Below are 15,629 nucleotides of genomic sequence, written 5' to 3'. Positions count from 1 at the left end.
ACAACGCCTATCCCACTGGATAGTGGGGGCTATTGCTTTGGCCTACACAAGTAAGGGTCTTCAGTCTCCTGCTGGCCTACGGCTCATTCCACTAGAGGAATGGCTACGTCCTGGGATTTATTTAAGGGCATATCTATATATTTGCTCAGCAGCAAGTTGAGTTTTATAGGCTCGATGTCACTGCACCGACCCTGGCGCATGCTGTTTTAGGTGTAGGATCTTCTGAAGGGCAAAGCCCATTTGTGTGATATATTGCACATGGCAGTCGGTCGTCAGGAAAGCTTGTCTGGCAATACGGGAGTCAGTATATCCCATAAGTGAAATACCGAAACGAATACTTGAAAGAGAACTTTAGGTTAAGACTGTAACCCCGGTTCTCTGATAGCATGAGTGAGGTATTTCACCAGACCACCCTCCTTGCATGAGCGAGGAAGAGGTGTGGCTTATTTTTGAATGACTCAGAGAAGCTGCGTATGACCTTTTATAGGTTAGGAGGGACATCCTTCCCCGACGCACACGTCTCGACGTCCAGCCAGTCATGTCTGGCGTAGTGTAATAAAGGCTTCTGACGAATACGCTGGGGGCGTATCCCATAAATGAAATACCTCACTCATACTATCAGAGAACCGGGGTTCCAGTCGTAACCTAAAGGACACCCTATTCCCTACACAGTACACTACTTTTGGGGAATAGGGTGCTATTATATTATCCACCATATAGGCCAGGGGTATTCAACTCTTACCTACGAGGTCCGGAGCCTGCTGGTTTTCTGTTCTACCTCATAATTGCACACACCTGGTGTCCCAGGTCTAAATCCCCGATTAGAGGGGAACAATTAAACAATGTAGTGGAACTGGCTTCGAAGTCCAGAGTTGAGTTTGAGGGATTTAGGCGATAGGATGCTATTTGAGACGTAGACAGTCTTTTTAAATAGCCACCATGTTTACTTAGCTGCTTGATATACATCACCACTGTCTGTCTCCCCTTAACGAGCTATAGAAACCTCATTTGGTGCAATACTGGTAAAGTAGGCTGGCTATGACATCACTAGGTCTGGTGTTGGGCCATTTAGGTAATGAGAAAAATAAGAATCATCCACTTCACTCCCTGTCTCTCTGACACACTTATGAACCGGACAGTGTTGCCATGGCGTCATAGATGGAACTCTCAAATCCTCAAAGAATGGAATTACTACATGAGAGAAATCAACATTTGTTTTATTCAGACAATAAGGAAATTAGATGGGGAGACAGGCAAGTAGGAGAAATAATGGAAAGGGTGGACATTGAACCCCGGGCTCATGTGAAGAGTTGTATATGTGACAAGTACCGGTGAGTGTTACCACGACACCACCACGGCTCTGCACGAAATCAACAGTTTCCCTTTTCACTTTTTAGTGTGTAAAATGTGTTGACATAGAAACGTCTCACTCAGTGTATGATTGAGATAAATGTTAGGACGCTGCAGTGGTATAGGCTAACTGGTATAGGCTAACTGGTATAGGCTAACTGGTATAGGCTAATAGGCTAACTGGTATAGGCTAATTGGCTAACTGGAATAGGCTAACTGGTATAGGCTAATAGGCTAACTGGAATAGGCTTACTGGTATAGGCGAATAGGCTAGCTGGTATAGGCTAATAGGCTAACTGGAATAGGCTTACTGGTATAGGTGAATAGGCTAACTGGTATAGGCTTGCTGGTATAGGCTTGCTGGTATAGGCTAACTAGTATAGACTAACTTAACGCCCACTGTTTCTCTCCATCTTCGCTGTTTCTCCCTTTGGGCTACAAACCAAGGGCGATGATTGGTTGATTGTTGTTCTGAATTTGATGAGATTGGCTGTTGGCTTTTAGACCCATAACTGCAGCCGGTGAAGAACACTTACAGTAGGCTGTGTCCGAAATGGCACCCTATGCCTTATATAGTGCACTACTTTTGACCAGGACCCATAGGGCTCTGGTCAAAAGTAGTGCACACTATTATGGGTCCTGGTCAAAAGTAGTGCACACTATATAGGGAATAGGGTGCCATTTCTGACTGCTACTGCTACCGAGTGAGTAGTCTTGGCTGATTGACAGCTCTTAGCTAAAAAGCATGGGCTATTAACTCTCAGTCAATTACATGTGAATTATACCTTGCCGTTTGGCGCTGTCAGATCACATGTGATTAGCGGGCTAACCTCTATGGTGGTGTGGGCTCCTGCAGGTGGTTGGGTCTTTTCTACACTGCTGCTTTTTGATGATATTGATGTTTTTTTGAATACATTGTGTTTGAGTGAGCAGGAGAATGGTCTCTGTAACAGGGATGAGCCTTCTTTCTGGATCCCGAATGGGTGGTGCAATGGGATTGGTGTTGTGCTGTAAGTGAAGTGACCCCTCACACTGAACTACTGCTATGCGCCTAAATATTTTGCTGTGAGACCTGGAATTTTAATTTAGGAGCACCAGTGAGCCTGGAAAAATGAAGGATTCTAGCTTTATTACCTCAAATATTTTTCATTGTGATCGTACATATCTTTGTGTGCGCCTACATGTTTCCAACTTAGGCACATGTGCTCCTTGTAAAAAAGGTCAGCGTAGAGCCCTGGCACAGAACTTGTTTCCCAGGCCTGCACACCAGCACGTACACACGCATGTGTGCATCTTACAAACACACAGTCATCTTAATCAGAAAGACCCATTTTGCTTTCTATAACCTCATAGAGGTAATAGTAGGGTTTCTACTTTTTTAAATAAAATGGTTGATTTCAGAGGCTATCCCCTCTCTCTCGCCATCTCACATTCATTCTTTCATTCACTCACCCTCTCTCTCGCTCTCTCTCTCTCTCTCACGCACACACACACACATACTCATACACACAGTTGAGCGAGTGTAGCAGCTGAACAGAGTCCTACCATCTGTTCTGTTCAGGCCCCCCCCCCCCACACACACCTCTTCCATACAGCTAGATATCAACGCCCCCTCAGTGTGGAGCTGTGTACTGAGCATGGACATGGCTCTGGAACATCATGTTCCCAGCTGTGTGTACCCACTACAGCCTAGCAGCCTTGCCCTAAATGGGTTGTAAGTACAGTGGGGGAAAAAAGTATTTAGTCAGCCACCAATTGTGCAAGTTCTCCCACTTAAAAAGATGAGAGAGGCCTGTAATTTTCATCATAGGTACACGTCAACTATGACAGACAAAATGAGAATTTTTTTCTCCAGAAAATCACATTGTAGGATTTTTAATGAATTTATTTGCAAATTATGGTGGAAAATAAGTATTTGGTCAATAACAAAAGTTTCTCAATACTTTGTTATATACCCTTTGTTGGCAATGACACAGGTCAAACGTTTTCTGTAAGTCTTCACAAGGTTTTCACACACTGTTGCTGGTATTTTGGCCCATTCCTCCATGCAGATCTCCTTTAGAGCAGTGATGTTTTGGGGCTGTCACTGGGCAACACGGACTTTCAACTCCCTCCAAAGATTTTCTATGGGGTTGAGATCTGGAGACTGGCTAGGCCACTCCAGGACCTTGAAATGCTTCTTACGAAGCCACTCCTTCGTTGCCCGGGCGGTGTGTTTGGGATCATTGTCATGCTGAAAGACCCAGCCACGTTTCATCTTCAATGCCCTTGCTGATGGAAGGAGGTTTTCACTCAAAATCTCACGATACATGGCCCCATTCATTCTTTCCTTTACACGGATCAGTCGTCCTGGTCCCTTTGCAGAAAAACAGCCCCAAAGCATGATGTTTCCACCCCCATGCTTCACAGTAGGTATGGTGTTCTTTGGATGCAACTCAGCATTCTTTGTCCTCCAAACACGACGAGTTGAGTTTTTACCAAAAAGTTCTATTTTGGTTTCATCTGACCATATGACATTCTCCCAATCCTCTTCTGGATCATCCAAATGCACTCTAGCAAACTTCAGACGGGCCTGGACATGTACTGGCTTAAGCAGGGGGACACGTCTGGCACTGCAGGATTTGAGTCCCTGGCGGCGTAGTGTGTTACTGATGGTAGGCTTTGTTACTTTGGTCCCAGCTCTCTGCAGGTCATTCACTAGGTCCCCCCGTGTGGTTCTGGGATTTTTGCTCACCGTTCTTGTGATCATTTTGACCTCACGGGGTGAGATCTTGCGTGGAGCCCCAGATCGAGGGAGATTATCAGTGGTCTTGTATGTCTTCCATTTCCTAATAATTGCTCCCACAGTTGATTTCTTCAAACCAAGCTGCTTACCTATTGCAGATTCAGTCTTCCCAGCCTGGTGCAGGTCTACAATTTTGTTTCTGGTGTCCTTTGACAGCTCTTTGATCTTGGCCATAGTGGAGTTTGGAGTGTGACTGTTTGAGGTTGTGGACAGGTGTCTTTTATACTGATAACAAGTTCAAACAGGTGCCATTAATACAGGTAACGAGTGGAGGACAGAGGAGCCTCTTAAAGAAGAAGTTACAGGTCTGTGAGAGCCAGAAATCTTGCTTGTTTGTAGGTGACCAAATACTTATTTTCCACCATAATTTCCAAATAAATTCATAAAAAATCCTACAATGTGATTTTCTGGATTTTTTTTCTCAATTTGTCTGTCATAGTTGACGTGTACCTATGATGAAAATTACAGGCCTCTCTCATCTTTTTAAGTGGGAGAACTTGCACAATTGGTGGCTGACTAAATACTTGTTTTCCCCACTGTAGGATGCTATCCACAACATACTAGGCTATATGTAGCTAGGTGGCAAGTCAGTCCCTTCTGTATTTATTGTGAGTATGTCATGTTGTGTTGGTGCACAAACATGGTTTCTTCTACTGAATAAATACAGTATGCTGTGTGAGTGTTGGTATGATTTAGTCCAAGGTTAACTTAACCCTACCTGGCGATGGGAACATTACAATACGTATTGTCCTGCTGTTATTTCTACAGATGATGTTACATTTCTTTTTCTATTTCGTCAATGCAACATTGACCTTCTCTGTCCTTTAGGCCTTGCTTCTCAGAAAACACCAATGAAGACTGATACATACAATCATTGAATAATGCCAATGTTACATACAGCACATACTGTACAACACACAATAGGCTATTCTTAAATAGCTAGTAGTAAAGTATAGGGCTAATTCAGTCTCGGTTTGATCAACAATACAGATACTTCACATTGTGACAATCCTCTTGGTTAAAGACTTATGTTATAGATACAGACATCATAGCTAGCTATTCTTTCTCCATGCTCTACCATAGTACGATAACCGTGTGTCTCAGGTGGGATGGCATTTACAAGCGTCTGACTGGGTTTATTCTTGTCCTCCTCTCTCTGTAGGTTTCCAAAAAGGTAGCCGATCTTATCCTGGAAAAACAGCCGTCCTACGTCAAGGTATGCTTTCTTAATTGTTTTCCTTCCTCTCTTGCTCCTTTCCTGCCACTGTATACATCTAAAGTCTCACCCAGACTTTCTTCTCTTTAACAGCATGTCACATTCTGGAATGTTTGCCTTTGACTCAGCTCACGTCGATCAATTTAGGCTTATTTAGGTTTGCCGTTTATTTCAGACCACTGACTGCACACATTATCATACTGTATAATGATTTATTCACGCTGCTTGATATCAACTGTCAATCAGTCATGCCATAGGAGGTAATGTGGAATATACCGGCATTACCATGGTAACGAGATATACGACAGACTGCGTTCGCCCTATAGACAGGTTTGTTGTTTAGCAACAAAATAGACGTGTGCGCAACTATGGGGCAAAACAGACATTTGGCTTAGACTGTTGATAACATGTAAACTATATTTAGTCTCCAATGTTTATTGAAAACATAAATAAAGTTGCATAATGAGCACAGTTGTTGGTTAGCTAGCGAATTTGAATCATATTAGCATCGATGTGACATCAGTCAAAATAAGACATGGTATCAAGAACAAGATAAAACTAACTGAAACGAGCCACCTACGATTCCCAACAAGCCATCGTTTTCGTGACGTTCTCAGCCAACCCGTCTATAAGTAAAACATCACTCAACATAAATGATGCCTGTCTGTCTTCAGTACCAGTCATTATCTCAAGCTATAAATCTAATCAGGGCCGGTTAGCTGACGTTGTCCGTCGTGACTTGTGGATGTGCGAGTGAGTGAGCGTGTATCCCCTTGCTAAAGCAATCAGTTCTTCTGTGTTTGAATCAAAGCCTCATCCAAGGAGAGGAGGGAGGCAGGAGGAGAGAGGGAGGGAGAAGACTGAAAAAGAGAGAGAGTGTGTAGATGGGCGTCTGTATCCCCATGCTCCTGCTCCTCTTAATGGGAGCTCTTTGAGACGTGTCCGAGGTGTTCACGGTCGGACAGGAAACAGCTTTGATCAGGCCCACTGGGGATTCAGACCTGTCAGGCCGTGCACCACAGCTGAATGGTTTAGTTAGTATTAGGGCTGACCCCATTTAGTCGACTGGTCAATTGTTTGGTTGATAGGCTGTTGGTCGACCGAGATTTCTTTAGTCGAGCACTAGCAAAAACAAATAAATAATTTTTTTAAATTCATGGTTTACTAGACACCTGTCTGATTGGCGGCTGTCTGAGTGGACTGATCCATTGTGGAGGACATGGGGATGGCACAGTCCATCACTCTAAGACGTGCTACTGAAATTGTATGTGGTTATATTACATAGGAATAATGGTGCAACACAATAAAAATAATATTATTTTATAACAGATGCTCTTTCTCCCTTTTCCGAAAGTGGTTGCTCTCCGCTGTTCTGAAACAGATCAGTGCGCTGTTGAATTGATGCCTTTTCCTAGACCATGTTGCTATGTGCATAATAGCAAAGTTAACCAGCTTATTGGTGTTGAGAACAATGTGGCGGAGGCAGCAGCAGAATGAGGAGATGAGAAAATAGCCCTTGCCTTATTGGCTAACAAAAGTGAGGAGAGAGGAAACCTCAACTTAATTAGGTCTATAATCAATAGCCTAACTGTTAAACGTGCCAGGCTTTATAAATCATCCGTATACATCTACAGAAATAAGACCGATCCTGCTTCTGTTGCCTGTTTGAGTGTTTGTTTAATAGCCTACTGATTCCGGGAGCACCAAGCTTAATGCAACAATTTCACAAATGTGGCTGTTTTAATTCTTTGCTATGCTGCAATAAAGGCTTTACACCTTTTTTCGTTAGACCAGCCTCTCTGGTATTATTTCTAATTGATTTATTGTTTACACTGTTCCAAATTGTCAGAAATTATATTTATAATAATAATAACCCTCCTTTTTCCTTGATCTTCTTATTGTTATTATTACTATTATTATGATCATCTTTATAATAATAAGTCATGTCATTATAATTAGTAGCCTTAGTATAGCAGCCTTGTATAACCACCATCGAGCTGTAGGCCTACGAGCACATCCTGTTTAGTCTTAATACCGTAACATACTTAGGCCTATATTTCAATATTTATATAGGCTACTGTATCAATCAATCATTTATTCGTTCATGTCATCACACAGCATACGATTCATTCATGATGTGAAATGCAATCAAGCATTTTAGATTTAAAATAAAATAACAAAGCGACCATTGAATAATTAGCGTTAACAATAAATGGGCCTAAACCATTCCATTTCAGAAATTGCTTTCACATATGAATGCGACAGTTTTTAGTCTGTATAAAGGCTTTTCAAAAAAAACTTACAACAGACTCTCTGGTATGCTTATAATTTATTTAGTGTTGTTTGTTCCAAACGGTCAGAAAAACTATATTGTAATCTAACAGCACGTGTTTGGCACACATAGGCCTAATATGCATGCAGTGCTTGCTCCTTATTTTTCTTAATCTCCAGTATTTTCCACAACTAGTCACATTTATTCCACACATCTGACTTCCCCTTTACCTCCTGAGCAACCAGTAAACATTCCCTCGTTTCAAGTTTATTTGTCACATCCTCTGCATCCATTTTGCTATCACATGTGTTACAGTATTCAGAGTTTGTTATAATCCATTTATTGATTGATTATGATAGGCTATAGGTCAGGCCCTATTGGTCACGTGCATGCGAAGCATACATGTGTCACGTAAAGAGAGCAACGCGGAGTGCCTGGATACAGCCCTTAGCCGTGGTATATTGTCCATATACCATAAACCCCCGAGGTGCCTTATTGCTATTATAATCTGGTTACCAACATAATTAGAACAGTAAAAAGTATTTTCTTTGTCATACGGTCTGATATACCACAGCTTTCAGCCAATCAGCATTCAGGGCTCGAACCACCCACTTTATAATATTATATAATATTCTCAAATGACTGCCTCGCCTGGTTCACCAACTACTTCTCAGATAGAGTTCAATGTGTCAAATCGGAGGGCCTGTTGTCTGGACCTCTGGCTGTCTCTATGGGGGTGCCACAGGGTTCAATTCTCGGGCCGACTCTATTCTTTGTGTATATCAATGATGTCGCTCTTGCTGCTGGTGACTCTCAGATCCACCTCTATGCAGACGACACCATTTTGTATACATCTGGCCCTTCATTGGACACTGTGTTAACAAAACTCCAAACGTGCTTCAATGCCATACAACACTCCTTCCGTGGCCTCCAACTGCTCTTAAACGCTAGTAAAACTCAATGCATGCTCTTCAATCGAACGCTGCTTGCATCCACCCGCCCGACTAGAATCACTACTCTTGGCGGGTCTGACATAGAATATGTGGACAACTACAAATACCTAGGTGTCTGGTTAGACCGTAAATTCTCCTTCCAGACTCACATTAAGCATCTCCAATCCAAAGTTAAATCTAGAATCGGCTTCCTATTTCGCAACAAGCCTCCTTCACTCATGCTGCTAAACATGCCCTCGTAAAACTGACTATCCTACCGATCCTTGACTTCGGCGATGTCATTTACAAAACAGCTTCCAACACTCTACTCAGCAAATTGGATGTAGTCTATCACAGTGCCATCCGTTTTGTCACCAAAGCCCCATATACTATCCACCATTGTGACCTGTACGCTCTCGTTGGCTGGCCCTCACTACATATTCGTCGCCAAACCCACTGGCTCCAGGTCATCTATAAATCTCTTCTAGGCAAATCCCCGCCTTATCTTAGCTCATTGGTCACCATAGCAACACCCACCCGTAGTATGCGTTCCAGCAGGTATATCTCACTGGTCATCCCCAAAGCCAACACCTCCTTTGGCCGCCATTCCTTCCAGTTCTCTGCTGCAAATGACTGGAACAATCTGCAAAAATCTCTGAAGCTGGAGACACTTATCTCCCTCACTATCTTTAAGCATCAGTTGTCAGAGCAGCTTACCGATCACTGCACCTGTGCACATCCCATCTGTAATTAGCCCACCCAACTATCTCATCCCCATATTGTTATTTACATTGTTATTTATTTTGCTCATTTGCACCCCAGTATCTCTGTTTGCACATCATCTTCTGCACATCTATCACTCCAGTGTTAGTACTAAATTGTAATTATTTTGCACTATGGCCTATTTATTGCCTTACCTCCATAACTTACTTCATTTGCACACACTGTATAGATTTTCTATTGTGTTATTGACTGTATGTTTTGTTTATTCCATATGTAACTCAGTGTTTGTTGTTTTTATCGCACTGCTTTGCTTTATCTTGGCCAGGTCGCAGTTGTAAATGAGAACTTGTTCTCAACTGGCTTATCTGGTTAAATAAAGGTTAAATAAAAAAAAAAATATATAGTTATTATATTATATAGTTTGCATGTGTCACGACTTCCTCCGAAGCTGCCTCCTCTCCTTGTTCGGGCAGGCTTCGGCGTTCGTCGTCACCGGCCTTCTAGCCACTGCCGCTCCTCATCTCATCATTCCATTTGTTTTGTCTTGTTTATTACAAACACCTGGTTTCAATTCCCCTCATCAGTACCTGTATAAGTGTTCCCTCTGCCCCCTTGTCTTTCTGTGTGATTGTTTATTGTGGAGGTTATATGATCTTAGTGGAGCTCCTTATACTTTGAATCGACATATAAAGGAATAAACCTTTATTCTGTGAATTACCCTCCTGCTCCTGACTCCGTCCAAATCACACGCCACAGTATGGCTATATATAGCCTAGCTATGCTATAATATTATACAGTTATTATATTATACTGAACAAAAATATAAATGCAATAATTTCAGTGATTTTACTGAGTTATAGTTCATATAAGGAAATCAGTCAATTGAAATAAATTCATTAGGCCGATTCTATGGATTTCACATGACTGGGCAGGGGCGCAGCCATGGGTGGGCCTGGTAGGGCATAGGCACACCCACTTGGGAGCCAGGCCCATCCACTGGAGTGCCAGGCCCAGCCAATCAGAATGAGTTTTCCCCCACAAAATGGCTTTATTACAGACAGAAATACTCCTCCGTTTCATCAGCTGTCCGGGGGGCTGGTCTCAGACGATCCCACAGGTAAAGAAGTTGGATGTGGAAGTCCTGGGCTGGTGTGATTACACCTGGTCTGCGGTTGTGAGGCCGGTTGGACGTACTGCCAAATTCTCTAAAACAACATTGGAGGCGGCTTATGGTAGAGAAATGAATTTTCAACAGTTTTGGTGGACATTCCTGCAGTTGGCATCGCACACCGCCCTCAACTTGAGATATCTGTGGCATTGTGTTGTGTGACAAAACTGCACATTTTAGAGTGGCCTTTTATTGTCCCCAGCACAAGGTGCACCTGTGTAATGATCATGCTGTTTAATCAGCTTCTTGATATGCCACACCTGTAAGGTGGATGGATTATCTTGGCAAAGGAGAAATGCTCACTAACAGGGATGTAAACAAATTTGTGCACAAAAGTTTAGAGAAATAAGCTTGTTGTGTGTATGGAACATTTCTGGGATCTTTTATTTCAGCTCATGAAACATGGGACCAACACTTTACATGTTGTGTTTATATTTTTGCTCAGAAAGTATTCATACCCCTTGACTAATTAAAAATATATATATTACAGCCCGAAAAAAGAAAAATTACATTCTCACCCATCTACACACTATAATGACAAAGTGAAAACATGTTTTTAGACATTTTTGCAAATTTATTGAAAATTCAATACAGAAAATATTTAATTTGCAGAAGTATTCTCACCCCTCTGTATGACACTCCAAATTGAGCTAAGGTGCATCAAATGTTCTTTGATCATCATTGAGATGTCACTACAACTTGATTGGAGTCCACCTGGGGCCAATTCAGTTGTCTGTGTACATGATTTAGAAAGAAACACACCTGTCTATATAATGTCCCACAGTTGACAGGGCATGTCAGAGCAGAAACTATACCATGAAGTCCAAGGAACTGTCCGTAGATCGCTGAGATAGAATTGTGATGAGGCATATACAGTGGGGAAAAAAAGTATTTAGTCAGCCACCAATTGTGCAAGTTCTCCCACTTAAAAAGATGAGAGAGGCCTGTAATTTTCATCATAGGTACACGTCAACTATGACAGACAAATTGAGATTTTTTTTCCAGAAAATCACATTGTAGGATTTTTAATTAATTTATTTGCAAATTATGGTGGAAAATAAGTATTTGGTCACCTACAAACAAGCAAGATTTCTGGCTCTCACAGACCTGTAACTTCTTCTTTAAGAGGCTCCTCTGTCCTCCACTCGTTACCTGTTTTAATGGCACCTGTTTGAACTTGTTATCAGTATAAAAGACACCTGTCCACAACCTCAAACAGTCACACTCCAAACTCCACTATGGCCAAGACCAAAGAGCTGTCAAAGGACACCAGAAACAAAATTGTAGACCTGCACCAGGCTGGGAAGACTGAATCTGCAATAGGTAAGCAGCTTGGTTTGAAGAAATCAACTGTGGGAGCAATTATTAGGAAATGGAAGACATACAAGACCACTGATAATCTCCCTCGATCTGGGGCTCCACGCAAGATCTCACCACGTGGGGTCAAAATGATCACAAGAACGGTGAGCAAAAATCACAGAACCACATGGGGGGACCTAGTGAATGACCTGCAGAGAGCTGGGATCAAAGTAACAAAGCCTACCATCAGTAACACACTACGCCGCCAGGGACTCAAATCCTGCAGTGCGAGACGTGTCCCCCTGCTTAAGCCAGTACATGTCCAGGCCTGTCTGAAGATTGCTAGAGTGCATTTGGATGATCCAGAAGAGGATTGGGAGAATGTCATATGGTCAGATGAAACCAAAATATAACTTTTTGGTAAAAACTAAACTCGTCGTGTTTGGAGGACAAAGAATGCTGAGTTGCATCCAAAGAACACCATACCTACTGTGAAGCATGGGGGTGGAAACATCATGCTTTGGGGCTGTTTTTCTGCAAAGGGACCAGGACGACTGATCCGTGTAAAGGAAATAATGAATGGGGCCATGTATCGTGAGATTTTGAGTGAAAACCTCCTTCCATCAGCAAGGGCATTGAAGATGAAACGTGGCTGGGTCTTTCAGCATGACAATGATCCCAAACACACCGCCCGGGCAACGAAGGAGTGGCTTCGTAAGAAGCATTTCAAGGTCCTGGAGTGGCCTAGCCAGTCTCCAGATCTCAACCCCATAGAAATCTTTGGAGGGAATTGAAAGTCCGTGTTGCCCAGCGACAGCCCCAAAACATCATTGCTCTAGAGGAGATCTGCATGGAGGAATGGGCCAAAATACCAGCAACAGTGTGTGAAAACCTTGTGAAGACTTACAGAAAACGTTTGACCTGTGTCATTGCCAACAAAGGGTATATAACAAAGTATTGAGAAACTTTTGTTATTGACCAAATACTTATATTCCACCATCATTTGCAAATAAATTCATTAAAAATCCTACAATGTGATTTCCTGGATTTTTTTTCCTCATTTTGTCTGTCATAGTTTACATGTACCAATGATGAAAATTACAGGCCTCTCTCATCTTTTTAAGTGGGAGAACTTGCACAATTGGTGGCTGACTAAATACTTTTTTCCCCCACTGTATCTGGGGAAGGGTATAACACAATTTCTAGAGTGTTGAAAGTTTCCAAGAGCACAGTGGTCTCCATCATTGGGAAATTAAAAAATATGGAACTACCCAGACTAGAGCTGGCCGTCTGACCAAACTGAGCAACCGGCCAAGAAGGACCTTGGTCAGGGAGTTGACCAAGAACCCAATGACCACTCTGACAGCACTACAGAGTTCCTTGGCTGAGATGGGAGAACCTGCCAGAAGGACAACAGTCTCTACAGCACTTCATCAATCTCGGCTTCATGGGAGAGTAGCCAGATGGAACCCACTCCTGAGAAAAAGGCACATGACAGCATGCCGGGAGTTTGCAAAAATGCACGTGAAAGACTGAGAGCATAAGATAAAAAAAGATAATGTGGTCTGATGAGACAAATTATATTATTTGGCCTGAATGCAAAGCGCTATGTCTAGGAGAACACCATCCCTACCGTGAAGCGTGGTGGTGGCAGCATCATGCTACGGGGATGCTTTTCAGCGGCAGGGACTTGGAAACTGGTAAGGATAGAGGGAACAATGAATGGAGCCAAATACAGTCAAATCCTTGATGAGAACCTGCTTCATAGTGCAAACAACCTAAGACTGGGGCGAAGATTTACATTCCAACATGACACTGACCCCAAGCATACAGCCAAAGCATCGCTGGAATGGCTTCAGAACGAATGGGAAAGTCCTTGAGTGATATACCACATCTGTCAGCCAATCAGGCTCGACCCACCCAGTTTATAATATTATATAGTTTGTATGGCTATATACGTATAAACTAGCTATGATACAATATTATATTGTGATTATATTATATAGTTTGAATGGCTATATATAGCATAGCTATGCTATAATATTAGATAGTTACAGTGGGGAGAACAAGTATTTGATACACTGCCGATTTTGCAGGTTTTACTACTTACAAATCATGTAGAGGTCTGTCATTTTTATCATAGGTACACTTCAACTGTGAGAGACGGAATCTAAAACAAAAATCCAGAAAATCACATTGTATGATTTTTAAGTAATTAATTTGCATTTTATTGCATGACATAAGTATTTGATCACCTACCAACCAGTAAGAATTCCTTGCTCTCACAGACCTGTTAGTTTTTCTTTAAGAAGCCCTCCTGTTCTCCACTCATCACCTGTATTAACTGCAACTGTTTTAACTCGTTACCTGTATAAAAGACACCTGTCCACACACTCAATCAAACAGACTCCAACCTCTCCACAATGGCCAAGACCAGAGAGCTGTGTAAGGACATCAGGGATAAAATTGTAGACCTGCACAAGGCTGGGATGGGCTACAGGACAATAGGCAAGCAGCTTGGTGAGAAGGCAACAACTGTTGGCGCAATTATTAGAAAATGGAAGAAGTTCAAGATGATGGTCAATCACCCTCGGTCTGGGGCTCCATGCAAGATCTCACCTCTTGGGGCATCAATGATCATGAGGAAGGTGAGGGATCAGCCCAGAACTACACGGCAGGACCTGGTCAATGACCTGAAGAGAGCTGGGACCACAGTCTCAAAGAAAACCATTAGTAACACACTACGCCGTCATGGATTAAAATCCTGCAGCGCACGCAAGGTCCCCCTGCTCAAGCCAGCGCATGTCCAGGCCCGTCTGAAGTTTGCCAATGACCATCTGGATGATCCAGAGAAGGAATGGGAGAAGGTCATGTGGTCTGATGAGACAAAAATAGAGCTTTTTGGTCTAAACTCCACTCGCCGTGTTTGAAGGAAGAAGAAGGATGAGTACAACCCCAAGAACACCATCCCAACCGTGAAGCATGGAGGTGGAAACATCATTCTTTGGGGATGCTTTTCTGCAAAGGGGACAGGACGACTGCACCGTATTGAGGGGAGGATGGATGGGGCCATGTATCACGAGATCTTGGCCAACAGCCTCCTTCCCTCAGTAAGAGCATTGAAGATGGGTCGTGGCTGGGTCTTCAAGCATGACAACGACCCGAAACACACAGCCAGGGCAACTAAGGAGTGGCTCCGTAAGAAGCATCTCAAGGTCCTGGAGTGGCCTAGCCAGTCTCCAGAGCTGAACCCAATAGAAAATCTTCGGAGGGAGCTGAAAGTCCATATTGCCCAGCGACAGCCCCGAAACCTGAAGGATCTGGAGAAGGTCTGTATGGAGGAGTGGGCTAAAATCCCTGCTGCAGGTGTGTGCAAACCTGGTCAAGACCTACAGGAAACGTATGATCTCTGTAATTGCAAACAAAGGTTTCTGTGCCAAATATTAAGTTCTGCTTTTCTGGTGTATCAAATACTTATGTCATGCAATAAAATGCAAATTAATTACTTAAAAATCATACAATGTGATTTTCTGGATTTTTGTTATAGATTCCGTCTCTCACAGTTGAAGTGTACCTATGATAAAAATTACAGACCTCTACATGCTTTGTAAGTAGGAAAACCTGCAAAATCGGGCAGTGTATCAAATACTTGTTCTCCCCACTGTATATAGTTTGTATGGCTATATATAGGCTAGCTATAATAGTATATAGATATTATATCATTTGGATGGCGATATATAACCTAGCTATGCTATAATATTATATAGGTATTATATTGTTTATATGGCGATATGTAGCCTAGCTATGCGTGATAGTAAGTAATGAGATATAGGCTAGATGTCGATAAATGGCATGCTGACTGTAGGGGTGGTGATGGCATGAGG

At 42.6% G+C, this 15,629-nt stretch overlaps 1 protein-coding gene across 2 annotated transcripts in view; it reads left to right on the top strand.

Moving 5' to 3' along the window:
* LOC311132398 (syndetin-like) overlaps positions 1 to 15,629 on the top strand; it is a 214,882-nt gene that overhangs the window by 24,263 nt on the left and 174,990 nt on the right. For both annotated transcript variants that reach the window (XM_084165674.1, XM_084165673.1), the window contains exon 5: positions 5,298 to 5,351. In XM_084165674.1, coding sequence (XP_084021800.1) covers positions 5,298 to 5,351 — 54 coding nt within the window. The remainder of the gene's footprint in view (positions 1 to 5,297; positions 5,352 to 15,629) is intronic.

The sequence above is a fragment of the Coregonus lavaretus genome, assembly GCF_964263955.1.
Source record: "Coregonus lavaretus genome assembly, chromosome: 7".
NCBI classification, from domain to species: domain Eukaryota; kingdom Metazoa; phylum Chordata; class Actinopteri; order Salmoniformes; family Salmonidae; genus Coregonus; species Coregonus lavaretus.
This window is presented reverse-complemented; position numbering and strand designations above follow the sequence as displayed.